General features: G+C 41.3%; 1 protein-coding gene and 1 pseudogene across 1 annotated transcript; both read left to right on the forward strand.

The window, feature by feature from the left end:
* Nucleotides 1-257: 257 nt before the first annotated feature.
* On the forward strand, nucleotides 258-722 carry LOC147441036 (uncharacterized; the record flags this gene model as incomplete). The annotated part of the gene is made up of 1 exon (XM_086483382.1): nucleotides 258-722. A coding segment is annotated over exon 1 (465 nt), but the record flags the coding sequence as incomplete, so codon positions are not given.
* Nucleotides 723-746: 24 nt separating this feature from the next.
* Nucleotides 747-12,824, forward strand: LOC147441037 (uncharacterized; annotated as a pseudogene).
* Nucleotides 12,825-17,276: the final 4,452 nt, after the last annotated feature.

Consider the following 17,276-nt stretch of genomic DNA (forward strand, 5'->3'; position numbering starts at 1 on the left):
TCTATTCTTCTCTGAAGTAAAGGAAGGTACAATTCTCTCTCTCTCTCTCTCTCTCTCTCTCTCTCTCTCTCTCTCTCTCGTGAGACGAGTACAGATTCTTTGTGTGTGGACGAAGGAGAAGGAAGTATGGTGGATAAGTGTTATGAGGAAGAAATGGGCAAATGTTCCCTGGCTACGGTCATGCCTATTTTGGGGAAGAAGAGATGCAGGAAACCACAAGTGGTGCTAGTCATGCCGTTTTCGAAACGAAAGAAGAGATGAGTATGGATGCTTTGTGTGTGGACGAAGGAGAAGGAAGTATGGTGGATAAGTGTTATGAGGAAGAAATGGGCGAGGAAGAATTGGTAAGCAAGTTGGATGCAATGTTCCCTGGCTACGTTGATGCCTATTTTGGGGAAGAAGAGATGCAGGAAACCAGAAGTGGTGCTAGTCATGCCCTGTTGGATGGGGAGTTGTTGGTTTGCGAGCCGTACTTAAATGGTGAGTATTGTACAAGTGAAGAAAGCGAAGAGGAATACCAAGCGGATCGGGTTGACGTCTATTCCCGGCATGACGGGGCGAAGCAAGTGCTGGCACGACTGAATGGACTAATGCTTGTGCCAGAAAATGGAAATTGGCAAGATGTAAGACTGGATGAGGCCTCTGGTGATGCTAGTAGGGTGCATGTGAAATTTTGTGGTATTCCTGGTAAACCAGGATTTGGGAATTTGTTGGCCAGCGGGCCATACAAAATAGGCAGAAATGAAATGCATGAAGAGGCGGAAGAGAAACACCAGGTAGACCTTGCTTCCTCCTACTTCCCACGTGATGGGGAAAGGGCGAAATATGCGTCGCAAGGTGAACTACAGCCGGCTGCCTCCTTTGTGCCCGAGAACTGGGTTGTGGAGATCATTGGCGTTATGCCTTGGACATGCGAGGAGTTGAGGTTGGGTAGCCCGTCAAGTCAAGATGAGACGGTGAACCTAGAGCGTTGCATGGATGTCGTGATGCTAGGACATGACCTGAATGTAAGGGATGCCGGCCAGGAAGGGCCAGTTGATACGGGTATAACCAATCGTATGTCATTGAGGTGGGGGGCGTGCTTGATGCGGAACCCATCTACCGATGGTAGTTATAGTACATGTACGAGTAGGATGGTCGGGGATGCAGGAATGCCAGCTATGAGCAAACTGGCTTGGGGCACGTGTGGTAAAGAGAGTTGTGGGGATGCTTGGAAACGGTGGTCAGATTCCTTGCATTCGGCTGGAATGAGCAATGAGTTACCAGAGGTGATGGGTGTGATTCTGATGCGAACGGACATTGATGTGCAAGAAACAGTAGGACAAGATTGGGGGCATGACCTAACAGTAATGCACAGTGATCGGACCTCAGCTAAGGTTATGGAGATTCGACGGAGAATGTTTTCGAAGCGGTCTTGTGGGTTTTTTGCGGGACCTAAGCTATGTGGGGCGGATCCACAGAGGTCAGTCGCCATAAGGATACAACTCGGTTGGAAGAAGCAGGCCCTATTGGGGATGACCCTGTATGGAACTGAAGAAGACACAAATAGCCAGTTCTCGACTATGGTACCCTCGACGAGGGACCTGTTGGCTAGAGACACGTGAAGCTTGGTTGAGTGCAACTGGAGTCTCTGAACCTGGTCGGATGGGCCAGACATGATGCTTTTAGAGGGCTGGATGCCCACTCTCTCGAGGTGTCCTGCAAGACAGCGTGTGATATTATTACTGGCCCAGATGGCATTGGCTACCGTAGTCCGGGTTAGAGAGTCAAGCGAGATACGGGAACATAACAGAGTTTCGGCCGAATTTTTTCTCGAAAATGTAAGGGCGTGGGGGTTTTGGAATATCGAACCTGGAACGATTACTATGCTCATTTTCTTGTACTGGGTACTAATGCTTAGTGGGTGCAACACTGAGGCTGGCATGGAAAGATGGGGGTCTCAGACCCGCCTGACTAGGGATGCAGACGGTCGGGAAACTGTTTGTTGCACCCTGACCGGAGGCACTGTGGTGCTAATTGAAATGGGCGCCGATCGAAGATTGAAGTCACGGAAGCTGGCCAGGGCAGCCTGATTGCTGGACCAATGAGTCCCCTAAGTGGTTAGTCAATGGAGCCAAAAAGGGCCCGCTGTCGAGAAATTTGCGCTCTTGCCAGGAAAGCACCGGGCTTATGGCTGTGAGAGTTTGTGAGAGAACTCAACAAAAACTATATGAAGGAGTTAAACCATAGATGCCATGAAGACTAGGGTTTGGAAAGAAGTGCAATCAAAGAAGACTCACTCTTTCTCTCTTGCATTCACACACACAAAGAAAGAATGCAAAAGAGAATGTCAAAACAATACGAAGATGAAAACATCAAGGCTATGGTCATATCGTATCATGGGTAATATGAAAGGGTTAATGGATGAGTTAATGGCATTCAATCTTGGCTGACCAAATAGGCTACGAATTGTTCTTTGGAATTGTAGTTTTGTGCTTACCATAATATATATATATTTTGTCTAGTGATTGGGATTAATTGTGTGTACAAATCCTCTTGGTTCATAGCAAGATAACTACGCTTACATCAAAAGAAAAATTATAGTCTATGAGAGGTAGTATGATGGGATCCGGTGATAGAAGTATTTCATTGAGCCTTTCAGGGCCGAAGAGAAACACTATACGTTGTTGAAAGTGTATTTTACGACTAATCCATACGTTAATTCTAATAGATCGTACAGAGTGAAAGCGATAGAAATGATCATCATGTGGGTTATTCATCTAGGATAGTATGTGAGAAATGTAGATATGAGAGAAGTGAAGAGATGAGAAGTTTCCCTCCCAAGCCCTATTCTTGCCCGCAGGCAATAAGGATACTGCGGGGAGAGATGTACCTGTAGCATAGAGAACCTAGAGAGGATGAATTACTAAGAATGAGAGAGATAGGTTTGGTTAAGGAGATGAGATTAGATACATTTATATATGTTGGATTAGAGATGAAAATGAAAACAACAAGAAATCAAGAAAACATCAATGTAGAACACATCTTACTTGAAACCCTTCGGCACCATTATTGATGGGAGAGAGAAGAAGAGGGGAGAATTCAACGTTGATTGATACGCCAAGTACAACACCTTCTTTGATTAGAGTTGATCCTCCAAGGATGGCGTACAAGAATGGCTAGTTTTCCTCTAGGAGAAAGTGTAGGCTTGGGCTTATGTTAATGGGGCTAAGTACAATTAGGCATTACTACTCACTCCCTCAAGAATTCCTCTCATCAATGGCTTGAATGCTTGAGTTCTTTCCAAGGAAGAAGAAGTCCCCTTTTATAGGTGAAGGGAACCCCCAAGGGTTTACACAAGAAGAGAGGAGCCAGTGTGAACAGGAATTGGAAAAGTTGGAAATGAGCTGTCCCTGCATGATGTGGGCAGACTGGGGTCCAGTATTTTGATCATATCTCCTCAACCGTAGCTCCAAATAAAAAAGTAAAAATATGGGCAGAAACTTCAGCTCATTAGCTACGATTTTCATTTTAAAATCATTCTCCAATTCGGATTGGAACCTTGTGTAAAAAATTCATCAAAATAGGGTCCATTTATGGCAGCAAAAGTCTTCATGTGGTCTCCTTAGCCTTGACTTTCATTTAATTCCCAAGGACACCTCATGCCATATGAAAGCATGACATTTCTCCTTGACAAAGTTTTGTAACCATGCTTGCAATAATGCATTAAAATAAGTGTATCTTTGAAATCATGCCACCTAGTGTCCCACTAGGATTTGATTCTCTCCTAGTAGCTATTTAAAAAGAAATATAAGAAAAGTATAAAAAATACATAGAATATATATATATTGGAGTTTACCCTAGATATAGGATCTAGCTAGGGTGTGAGATGATAATGAAATAGTAGAAATAAAGAATCAATGCTTTTTGCCCCAAGTTAAAGAGGCGGAGCTATTGACACTTTTCCCAAAGTATTTTTTGATGGTAAAGTAAGAATACATTACCCTTGAGATAAATAATAAGATGAGATAGAAAGCTTATTTTTATACTTACATATGCATATGTACATTATAGGAAATATAATTATGTATCTAAAAAGTTACAAGATAACTCTTGTAGCATGTGTTCCCACTATGTACATGTCACAGCACGACATCCACCCCCTCTAAACTTGCACATCCTCCGGTATGTGCCAAATTATTTCTTTGTAAGATCAGCCCTCTTGTACATCTTCCTTGCTTTCATCTTCACTGGATGATTCCAGAGCTTCATTTTCACTTTGATCTTCACCTGTGTTTTGCTCTTCTTCCTCATCAGCATTTTCTGGATCATTGTCTCCTCTTCTCTTAAACATTTTGATCCTTTTTCCTGCAATGGGAATCTTTACTTCTGTGCCATCTAGTTCAGACAAGCTTCAAGTAGCATTTTCATGCACATGTTTTACAACATATGGTCCAAACCATCTTTTTGAAAACTTACGCATGACTGTGTGTTGGTTATCAAGGCTACTATCATACACTAAAACCCAGTCACCTTTGTCAATTGCTTTGCTCCTGAGCCGATGTCGCTTATCAAAGTAGTCCTTGTTTTTCAATCTTGCATTTTTGAGTCGTTCTTTTGCAGCCTCAATGTCTCCAGGTCTTCTCTCTAGTTGCCTTATGCGCAATGCAAGGAGATCTTCCCTACTAAGCCCCTCTTGCCAAGGTAGTACATTCCATGTGGGAATTGTATCCTCAATCGGCATCACTGGCTTTTGACCATACATTAGCTCCGCAGGCATGTAGCTAGTTACTGAGCTATGTGTTGTACGATCAGCCCATAAAGCATATGGTAACAGTTTTGGCCACTCACCAACTCTTCCTTCGCAAGCCTTGGCCAAAGCTTTGATGATAGGAGGATGCCCTCTTTCACTCTTTCCATTGCCTTCAGGGTTGTAAGCTGTAGTAAGAGAAAGCTTGATCCCTAATCTAGAAAAGAACTCCCTTGCTTCTTCGGCATCCAGTTCACCTCGATCTGCAGTGATTTTTCCCACACAACCATAACGGCAAATCACCTCATCAAGAAGGAATTTGCACACAGCTTCTGTGGTCTTAGCTCTTAATGCTCTTCCTTCAACCTGGTTAGTTAGGTCCTCTCGTGCAAGAACCAAGTATCTCATCTGCCAGAGTCCTAAAGGCATCGTGACTAGATCCACAACCCATTTATAGTGCATGGCTAGTGGATATGTAGGGTGCAATCCATCACGATGTCGAACATTCGAATACATTTGACAAGTTACACATGACTCTACAAACTGAGATACATCTTTATACATACCCTTCCACCAGTATTTTTCTTTCAACTTGGAGAAGGTTGCCCACACACCCCTGTGTCCAGCCCATAGACTCTCATGAAACTCTTGCATGAGCTTTACTTGAGTCTCTTTTTTACATGTAACCCGTTGTGGTGTAGCACCCTTTTGTTTAGGATGCTTCCACAAGTAACCATCCCTTAAAAAGTACCCATATGCTTTTCTGCGTATCCTCTTGAATTCTTGTTCAGACCAATCATCCTGTTTTGTTAGAGTACTCAAGTACCTTCCAATAGAAAGCCAATCACCTTCATAAAGATCTTTCAAGAACAATTCAAGTGAATTAGTCATGCAGACATTGTTACCTTTGACACAAGAGATAGAATAGAATTTTGTGTCTACATCATCTCCCTCATCAATCATTTGTGACTCATCTTCATACCTTGCCCTTGATAGCATATCTGCCACTGTATTGTCTTTACCTGCAATGTGCTTAAACTCGGGATTTAAGGACTTAATGTAGGCAATCCACCGCAACATAGCAATGTCTGGTGTTGAGCAGCTTGTAATCATCCCAAGAAGTGGTAGACAATCTGTTTCTACAACCACACATGCACCAATTAGGTACTCTTTTCCACTTTTCAAGGGCTGTAACCATACCCCATAACTCTCTCTTTATCTGTGGATAGTTTCTTTGGCGAGCACTTAGTACCTTTGCTCCAAATCTTACCACATACCTGTGTCCTTCTTTGTCATCTTGCCCTATTGCCCATCCAATCCCTGTAGGACTGGTATCTACTGTCACAATCACTGGCCTTTGACACTCATAGTCTACCTTTCTCAAAGTCGTTGCTTTTTCATGGATTTTACATGTGCTTCTGTCCATTTAAACTTTTGATTCTTTCTAAGCAGCTGATAAAGAGGATCAGCTACATGTGCATAATGTGGAATCCAAATAACATAGAAGACACATGCTCCTAGAAACCTTCTAACCTCAGTGATGCTAGTGCATGTTTCTTTCATTCTTTGGATGGCATCTACCTTTGATGGACAAGGTTTCCTACCATATGGCCCGCACATGTGCCCCACAATGAGCACTTCATTGACACCAAACATAGACTTTTTCCCCGACAATGTAAGATTCACTTCTTCCAACCTAGACAAAATTTTATCACAATCATTTATGTGATTTACCACAAACCTGCGACATCCCTTGAGATCCAAAGCTTCATCTTTGTCACTTTCTTCACATCCTTTGATAGGCAAATCATCAATGAAAGGCATTGTGATTTGAGGAATAAAGTCATGTAAGACCTTATTCATCCCATTCATCATACGTGCAACCGAGTTGGTTGCTCCCTGTGGCAAGGTACACATCCTTACCAAACCCAAAGGTGTCCTCATGGTTGTCAAGTCTCTGCTTTCGATTGCAAGCTGAAATTGATCATACCCTGATTAGAGATCCCCCATTGAGTAGATTGCCCTCCCTGCAAACGCCTCTGCAAATTCATCCACAATTGGACCTGTTCCTACATTTCTAATTGTCACCTTGTTCACTGGTTGCATATCTTGGATGAAGCGTAGAGAACCATTCTTCTTTGGAACTGTGAACCACCTGTTTGAGTATGGAGCACAAGAAGGCTCCAAGATTCCCATTTTGATTTTCTCATTCAGTAGCTCTACTAACTTTGGCAAATGAGCCTTTGGAACCGGAATAGGCCGCAAATTCCAAGGCACATGAGGTATTGTGAAAATTACCATAGGAGCTACAATATACGGATCAACACATCCTATCTCATGTGGCTCGAATGCAAAAGCCTTACCATGCTTTGAAAGCATTTCTTTGAAGCACTTTGTCTCCTCCTGTGTTAGAAACTCCTTGCAACCAATCTGCAACTCTTGAAAAGACTCCTTTGTGAAGGTATGCCCGATCTTTTTAGGATTCGGCAAACTTGGTTGTAAAGAAGCCTGTTCAATCTTTTCCCTGTTGTTGGGTGGTAAGGGTGAAGCTACTGGTTTCACCTTCTTTGCTACACTCTTGTATTTAGTTTCAACATGGACTTCTGGGCCAACTGTTTGGCTTTCTTTAAAGGCTTCTATTACTTGATACATTTCCATAGAGCAAACTTCCACAACTTCATTTTCAAGATGCACACTAGACCTCATTATAGCATCAAGCTCACCCATAGTATCTACAAAAGAAACTTGTTCACACAAACCCAAAACATTTTCAATAGGCTCTAGCAACCCACTCTTTTTCATGCCTATTTGTACATTATGCACATATTGCTTCTCACATCTCTTCAAATCTTCAAGTTTTGTAAAACATACTGATCCATTCTTTGTTACCAAGGAGCTCGTTGAAAATGCTTCACCTATTTTTGGATCAGGCGAGACCCTTTTTCTTTCTGTACCACTGCAATCCCGCTTTACAATGGTACTTGGCCAAAACCCATCATTTCTCTATGATCATGAAACTCTTTGCTCACCTTTGGTAGAGGATGTTCTCTGAGGTTGTCACGATTTCTTTCATGGTTTACACAAACTGTGAGGAATTGGACAGCACGTTTACCATCTTTGCTACGTATCCTAGCATATGCTGAAACATCGTCCATTACCTTTGTTTCCATTCGAACTCCCACAATGTAGGGCTGTCCAAGGATGAGATGATATGAAGATGTATCCTGTACAAAGAAGTTTTGGTCAATCTTTACATCACCTATTGTTACCTTCACACCTGGACATGCTGCATACAATTCACCGGATGAATTGTTTGCCACTTTTACCATCCAGCCATGATCTGTGTCCATCGGCCATTTGCACTTGTTGTAGAGACTCTTTGACATTATGTTTATTTCTGAACCATGGTCAATCAAGGCAACAAATGGCTCTTCAAGATCACCTACCTTGACCAAAGTTTCTGTAGTAGCCCTTGCCCAATGACTTCGTGAATAGTAACTCCTAGGAATATCTTCAACTTCTTCATCATCATTTGAGAAATACACTTGCTTCACTCTCCCACTAGATTAGTAGCATCCTACCACAGCTCCATCATTCTCCTTATTTTGCAGTTGCATCCCTTGTGTCTTTGAGGTTTCCCCTTCAACCTGTGGACGAGAAACTTCAGCAAGGGTTTGCCACTTTCTCTTGATGATGTCAATGATCTCCTCATGGAATTCACGCTTTGCAATGCCAAGAACTTCTCCCAGAGTAAACTCAATCTTGCTATTCAAGATCCTTTCCTCCAAGACTTTCTTTAAATCTGTAGCAACCTCGATATCAGATTGTACTTTATAAGTTGGGCCTTTTGTCTTAACTTTCATTGGCTCTTTCTTCTTTCCTGTTGTAGACTCCTCCATGAGTACTTCAGGTGGAGATGCTCCTTGTGTTGATGGTGTTTGAGAAGGCATTGAGTCGCTTCTTCCCCCACTTCTAGAAGCTCTTTTTGATGGTCCTTCATCAACATTCTCACATCTGCGCTTCTCTTCTACAATTGCCTCATTTTGTTGACATTTTGTAATGTAGGCATGCACTGACAATGAGTCCACTGGATCATTCCATCCTGTTTCTAGACGTATGCAATCACCTGCTTCATGTAGAATCTCTTTTGTAAGCTTTCCCTTTTTAGCTAATTGCATGACATTTGGCCAAATTTGACCATGATGGTCACTCACTTCTTCATCACAAAAATGTTCAATTTTTACTCCATAAGTAGCTGCCTCAACTGAAGAGGTGGCATGCTTGGTTGCCATATCTTCAACTAAGGTTTGCATTCCCCCCTTCCCAAAGTTAGTTCTCAAGGGTAGACCTGTCTCTCTTAAGTGGATTGTAACATCCTTAAAAAAGACAACATCTTTTGACAAAGCATCACTAAAATCATCACAATCCCTTCTTACATGGTTTGTACTATCACACCAAATACATCTATTAACAAACCCTTCTTTGGGTTGTTGTCTTTGCCTAGGAAGTGGCCCTGATGGTTGGCTTTTTTCTTCAAGCTTTGCAAACTTCACCTTCAAGTCACGCATTCCCTTCACAAGCTCATCTAGCATGGACTCATCAAACTTAGGAGCGATAAAAGTAGGCTTTACCATTTTGTCAGAAGTTGAGGTGGAAGGACTTGTAGTGTTTACTACCATCTTGTCCCTTCTTCTTTGTCGTTTGGCAAGCAGCGAGACAGCACCTTCAACCTCATTCCAGTCGGTCTTTAGTCCTTGCTCAGCATCTTTATCTTCAAGAAGAAGCTCCAAATTTTCTTGAAACTCTTTACCTGCAGCTTGTAAGAAAAGATCTATCTTCTCTGCATCTAGTGTGGCCCTTTCTGTCCTAGTGAGTTGTGCATAGCGCCGCTCAAATTTCCTAAGTAGCTCTGTTATTGATAGTCCTTGCTTTGGCTTGACTACCCATTCTAAGAATGTCCTTTTGGTCACTCTCTCAGAGTCCTCCATGAAATATTCCTCCTTTAAAGCTACTTTGAGTTCTTCCCAATTTCTCCCATGCCCATCTTTAATTGCCCTAACATGCTCCCTAATTTCTGAAGCAACAACTAGCTCAAAGCTTTGAATCATCTCACCTTCTGACACGCGATGCAGCTCCATCTCCTTCACATACTCGCGTAAGTACTTGGTTACATCTTTGCCATTGAACTGATCCATTCTATTGACGACCGCTTGTATGGCCTTCGTTGCTGAAATCTCCCTTCTTTCAGTAGCATGTTGTTGTTGCATGAACATTGCAAATGCTTGAAACATTTGCATTGTTGCTGGGTCGAAATGCATACCCTGTTGCTCAACATGATCACCCATGGTTACCCACAAACTCTCACCCTAGCAGATTCGCGTCGGGTTCACCGAAAATATGTCGAGAAATTTGCGGTCTTGCCAGGAAAGCACCGGGCTTATGGCTGTGAGAGTTTGTGAGAGAACTCAACAAAAACTATATGAAGGAGTTAAACCATAGATGCCATGAAGACTAGGGTTTGGAAAGAAGTGCAATCAAAGAAGACTCACTCTTTCTCTCTTGCATTCACACACACAAAGAAAGAACGCAAAAGAGAATGTCAAAACAATACGAAGATGAAAACATCAAGGCTATGGTCATATCGTATCATGGGTAATATGAAAGGGTTAATGGATGAGTTAATGGCATTCAATCTTGGCTGACCAAATAGGCTACGAATTGTTCTTTGGAATTGTAGTTTTGTGCTTACCATAATATATATATTTTGTCTAGTGATTGGGATTAATTGTGTCTACAAATCCTCTTGGTTCATAGCAAGATAACTACGCTTACATCAAAAGAAAAATTATAGTCTATGAGAGGTAGTATGATGGGATCCGGTGATAGAAGTATTTCATTGAGCCTTTCAGGGCCGAAGAGAAACACTATACGTTGTTGAAAGTGTATTTTACGACTAATCCATACGTTAATTCTAATAGATCGTACAGAGTGAAAGCGATAGAAATGATCATCATGTGGGTTATTCATCTAGGATAGTATGTGAGAAATGTAGATATGAGAGAAGTGAAGAGATGAGAAGTTTCCCTCCCAAGCCCTATTCTTGCCCGCAGGCAATAAGGATACTGCGGGGAGAGATGTACCTGTAGCAAAGAGAACCTAGAGAGGATGAATTACTAAGAATGAGAGAGATAGGTTTGGTTAAGGAGATGAGATTAGATACATTTATATATGTTGGATTAGAGATGAAAATGAAAACAACAAGAAATCAAGAAAACATCAATGTAGAACACATCTTACTTGAAACCCTTCGGCACCATTATTGATGGGAGAGAGAAGAAGAGGGGAGAATTCAACGTTGATTGATACGCCAAGTACAACACCTTCTTTGATTAGAGTTGATCCTCCAAGGATGGCGTACAAGAATGGCTAGTTTTCCTCTAGGAGAAAGTGTAGGCTTGGGCTTATGTTAATGGGGCTAAGTACAATTAGGCATTACTACTCACTCCCTCAAGAATTCCTCTCATCAATGGCTTGAATGCTTGAGTTCTTTCCAAGGAAGAAGAAGTCCCCTTTTATAGGTGAAGGGAACCCCCAAGGGTTTACACAAGAAGAGAGGAGCCAGTGTGAACAGGAATTGGAAAAGTTGGAAATGTGCTGTCCCTGCATGATGTGGGCAAACTGGGGTCCAGTATTTTGATCATATCTCCTCAACCGTAGCTCCAAATAAAAAAGTAAAAATATGGGTAGAAACTTCAGCTCATTAACTACGATTTTTATTTTAAAATCATTCTCCAATTCGGATTGGAACCTTGTGTAAAAAATTCATCAAAATAGGGTCCATTTATGGCAGCAAAAGTCTTCATGTGGTCTCCTTAGCCTTGACTTTCATTTAATTCCCAAGGACACCTCATGCCATATGAAAGCATGACATTTCTCCTTGACAAAGTTTTGTAACCATGCTTGCAATAATGCATTAAAATAAGTGTATCTTTGAAATCATGCCACCTAGTGTCCCACTAGGATTTGATTCTCTCCTAGTAGCTATTTAAAAAGAAATATAAGAAAAGTATAAAAAATACATAGAATATATATATATTGGAGTTTACCCTAGATATAGGATCTAGCTAGGGTGTGAGATGATAATGAAATAGTAGAAATAAAGAATCAATGCTTTTTGCCCCAAGTTAAAGAGGCGGAGCTATTGACACTTTTCCCATAGTATTTTTTGATGGTAAAGTAAGAATACATTACCCTTGAGATAAATAATAAGATGAGATAGAAAGCTTATTTTTATACTTACATATGCATATGTACATTATAGGAAATATAATTATGTATCTAAAAAGTTACAAGATAACTCTTGTAGCATGTGTTCCCACTATGTACATGTCACAGCACGACACCGCTGATGGTGAAGACATGCAAAGCTGTTGGCGGGCATGAAGGAAAGGACAACAGAGGTCTCGTCGTCATGATGACTGACCCTCGAATTCAATTGATAGGGAAGGTGAATGCACGTAGTGACTTCATATGGGACCCCGCAGAAGGTGCCCAATACTGGGATGCGTTCTAGTATGGAACAACATGCATTCTTCAAGGTGTAGAGATAATAGCACGAGGAAATGCACTTGGTCGGTGCAAGGCTAAGCCAAAAGAACTAGGGTCGTTTGCCCGTCTTGATAGACGGGAGGTAAAAAGACCAGTATTGCTCCTAATGGATCCGAAGGTAACGACTCGAACGCAGGACACAGATGGCCGATGGATTCCCCCTAGGGAAAAACATGCTGAACGAACAGGAGATGAGCAGGATAAACACGAATCGAGGGGCCTGGTAATCACACGGACTAGTATATATCAGCTAGCGGGCACAACCAGGCAGCAGTTTATGCTGAACTAGAATGAGACTAGATAGAGGACAGCGAGTAGATTGTCTTGGGTAGGAAGATGCATGAACAATCAGAGTGATCGACTTCGAAAGATGCAAAACAGAGCATGGGACAGCTTGCAGCTCATTCATTGCTTCGGCAGCAGTCATTTTTTGACTACGGAGAGTCATCTTCAGCAGTGGGTGACTGTGTGGGAGTAAGGACATTAGAGAAATTTTAGTTAGCACACTGTATACTGTTGAATACATCATTTTTCTTCATATTTGGGTGCTCTTACTGAGCATAAGGCATAGATACAGGTGAATCCTTTTATTTTCCGAGAAAAAGATCCTTCCATTAGTTAATAAAACTGCCCATATGGCTACAAACATTTTGGCTGGATCTTGGTTGCTGACAAGGTATTTTGGTGATTTTGACTTTTTCAAGACTACTCTTCTTGTGCCCCATAATCACATGGGTCCAAAACGCATTACAGAGAATCGGTTGATTGAACAAATTGGAAGGCATCATTTCAAATTTCCATGTGTCTTAGTGCGGTCTTCTGGCATAGTAATCCTAGAAATGGTAGATAAGAACGGTTTTATTTCAGCGATGAGTTTTTGCTTACGTTTCACATGCATTACTATCGGCTACTGAAGTGGATGGTTCTGCTCCCAATGCTGGGGATGTTCTTTGCTCTACTATGAATTCATCCTAAAGAAGGCATTACTTCTCTTCCGTCATTATCAGGGGATCGATTACGATTGGTCCTTTTCCTTATCAACCTATGCAGATAAAATAAAGTGGAAGCAAAGAGCCTGCTTTATATCCCCTTGCCTCCCCAACTTCAGGCATTGGATGTGTTTGGGGGCATGATGGGATGCCTTCACTTAAGCCTTTGTCTCTGACAAGGATCCTTTGATAAGGCAGCAAGCATCAACGATTTTGACAATGTCTTCCATGTGTTGCTGTGTTCCTTTGTTGGCGCAATGCAGTGGCAATAGAGTGATGGGGTTTGATGTGTGTGTAGGCAAGATAACCTGTCAAACAGAGTCATGGGTGAAGATCACTACCTCCAAGGCCTTCCACATCCAGTCCTAGCTCATCAAATCATGTGATGAAGAGTGATTTCCATGAGTCAGTTTCTTAAGTTTCTCTTCAAGATGTGCCTCCAATGCGAGAGAAAGACTTTTGGCAATGTCTTCCATGTGCTGTTGTGTCCCTTTGTTGGCACAATGCAGTGGTGATGGAGTGATGGGGTTTGATGTGTGTGTAGAGATGAAAATCTATCGAACGGACTTATGGGTGAAGATCACTACATCCATGGCCTTGCACATCCAGTCCAAACTCATCAGCTCATGTGATGAAGAGTTATTTCCATGAGTTGGTTTATTAAGCTGCTCTGCAAGATGTGTCTCCAATGCAAGAGAAGGAGATGGTGTGTTGGACAAGACATGGGACCTTGATGAGTGTGGAGTTGTCAGATTTTTGGTATCGCCGCAATTGAGTGTGAGTTAATTAGTATAGCTAGCTTACATATGATTAGTTGATTAGATGTACAAATGATGTGTTCCATCACTAACGTCTGTCTATAATGGAGCATTTAAATGATCTCACTAAACGTAGCCTTCCATTAATATACTGAGTAGCGTTAAATGGTAACCTTGCATTTCAACTACATTTTTACTCAAATGTACATATTTTTTATCAAAGTTTTAACTTAGTGTTCATTCTCTCTTTCCGTAATAGCCTTTTTCCATACAAACACCTTACCCTTCTTAGATCTTTATGCATTTACATCATATTTCTCTCTTCATGCTAAATGTAAATAGTAAACTTAATTCTACTCTCCTAGTTTTTTACTGCATATTATTTTAACTAATTACCTTTACTAATTTAAATAACTATCTACATCCCATAATTTGTAAATAAATAATTTATGGGCACTTATCTTACCCATCATCTCTCAAGGGTAGGGTTAACCTTGTAGGCCTTCCCTTCCCCACCACTATGTGACCCAACTCTTGGATCGTTTACTTGTGTTGGTCAACAAATCTTAAATATAATGTTTATCCCCAATAAATCAAACTTTATTGGAGCCTACCTCATTTGTTTAAGGTGGATTCTCTTTTGAAAAAGCATGCTACACCTTGGATGCATGCTAAAGGGCCCCCTACAAGGAGACTTGGTTCAAAAGGTGTTTTGGATGCATCTTGAACGCCTTAGCTCATCGGTATACTTGAGGAACACTCCAAAATCATCTTAAACACTTTGAGAAGGTCAACTTTGCCTTTTACAGCACCCAATTCTGAGTCACAGGCTGAAAGTTATGGTGAAAACAAGGTGCTGCGGACACTGTTACTGCAAGTCAAAGTTACAATCAGGTAAACCACAAAGGTGAAAAGTTTTCTTGACTTCTCCAACATTCTAAAATACCAATGGCGAGTTAAAAACCACTTGCATGTGGAGGGGTCAGCTCAAGATGGTTCCAGAGACACAACAAATAGGATGGGGACACTGTGCAGGAGCCACTGGAGGGACATCATGGTGGGGCCCACATACATTATCAACCCTTATGGAGCCTCCACGACCTAAAAGGATATTTTTAATGAAAATATAAGTCCCTTATTTGCATAATTGAAGGAATGGTCAAAAGGGAACCTAACTATGGTTAATTACCTACCCTAGTCAAGTTTAACCTAACCTAAGGTCTTGTACAGCTATAAAAAGGCCCTTTGGCAAGCACAAAAATACACACACCTACTCCATTGCTGAAAATAAGCTCCTCTAAGGTTAGGGAAGCCTTAATATCTCTCTCCTCTTGTCTCCCTATCCATTTCCTAAGCTCGCTATCATAAGCGGCACCATAGAGAGAGCATCAATATGCTATTGCTACCATTCTCTTGCAAATATTTCTCTTACCATACTCATCCCTAAATAAGGATTGTAGATTCTATATGAGAGCAAGGATATCAAGTTCAATGATCTATCTCATGGTTTGATCAACAAATTGTTGCAATTGGGGTGTCGTCATCACACTTTTGCTCTAAACGCATGTAAAGTTGGTAAGCCTATCTTGGCAGCTTCTCATATTTTGTGCTCATTGGGTTGCTTGTTTGTTGAGAAAGTTTTTGTGCACCATGGTGTCTATTTTCTTGGCTTCTCTCCTTATGTTGTGTGTAAGTAAGTCTTGGGGTTGCATAGATGGAGAAGAGCTCTCTATGCATGCCGCCTTATGTGTGTAAGTAGTCTCTTCTTTTGGGAAAGGAAAGGAGTTGTCAAGTATTTGTGCATTATGGTGTTTTGAGTTTTGAGGTTTTGTGCTTGATTTTCTTAGAAGTATATGAGCACTAATATGGTGAAGGTCAATCTTTGCATGTGATTTTGTGCAGTGTTCAAAGGGATTGCTTAAGGAGTGTGTGTTGAATGGTTGAAGGGCATTTTGTGTTGAAGCACATAAGGAAGGTGTGTTTGTGTTGTATATGGTTTGTTTTGGTTTCCTTCTTTCTCCATAAAAGAGGGTGGTGCCCCTAAGAAATATGCGTGTGTAGGGTCTCACGGAGTGGTTGTCTGGTGGGAGCCTTGAGTTGAGCCCCATCTTAAAAAATCCGCTCTCATAAAAGTGGTGCCCCCACGGAGGAACTTTCCAAATTTCCTTCTATTCTCCTCATGAACAATAGAGTTGCACCATATGCTTTTCATTTTTCACAACGCATCAGAATTAACATTTGTGTAGATCGCAATTTTTTTTACCAACAACTCATTGTTTTTATGTTTGGAGCAGAAAGACTTGGTGAAATCTTGGCATCTCCAAATCCCATCATTCTTCCATTCATTAATTATGATGATTCATTTGATGTCCATGTTTTTATTTTGTTTTGAGGCAGGGACAAGAGGCGCTTAGATAGCGATCCACTCAAAGGAAACTTTCTTCAAGAGAAAGAAAAAGGAGAACACATTGTCACATGAACCAACCTGGAGTTGCTTCTCCTTTTACACCCATAGCTCGTCAATCTGTGCACATCATAATTGCTACAAAATTTAGATTTCAAGCAACCATTAGGAGAATTTTTGGACCCAATCGCGTTAATGAAATTAATGCTTCAATCAACCCTTTTATTTTGCCTATGATAAATTATGAACTAACACTTGATGTATATATTTTCATTTTGATGTGATCACTCATCGTAGTCAAAACTTTGTGGTACACAAACCTCCTTGTATTGTAAAAATGTCAAGCACTTTTCCTACCTTTCATTCTAAAAATGGTGAGGATGCACAAGAATTTTTGGATATTTGGAGATGGCACACCTCATCTCTGGGAGAGATCAAGAAGAGGTAAAGCAGCGTGCTTTTCCACTCGTTCTCAAAGGGGAGGCTAAGGCATGGTACGAGGCCTTGCAACCTCAAAACAAAACCAATTGGGAGAGGCTACGTGCAATGTTTCTTGCCAAATTTGGGCAAGGAGATACTCCAGAGGGTCTTTGGAAGTGTCTACTTCAACATAAACAGGTATTCCTTGAAGGCTACCGATCTTATGAGGCCGTTTTCCTTAACCTATGGGATAGATGGGAGGCTACCTTACAAAATCAAGGTGGTGCACCAAACTTTCTGAAGAAAGATAGGTTCATGGCTGGCTTGTACTCAATTTTGAAGACCAAGGTTGAGTTAAAATTCCCATC

The sequence above is a fragment of the Adiantum capillus-veneris genome, chromosome 15 (assembly GCF_014529385.1).
Source record: "Adiantum capillus-veneris isolate H3 chromosome 15, ASM1452938v2, whole genome shotgun sequence".
Taxonomy (NCBI): Eukaryota; Viridiplantae; Streptophyta; class Polypodiopsida; order Polypodiales; family Pteridaceae; genus Adiantum; species Adiantum capillus-veneris.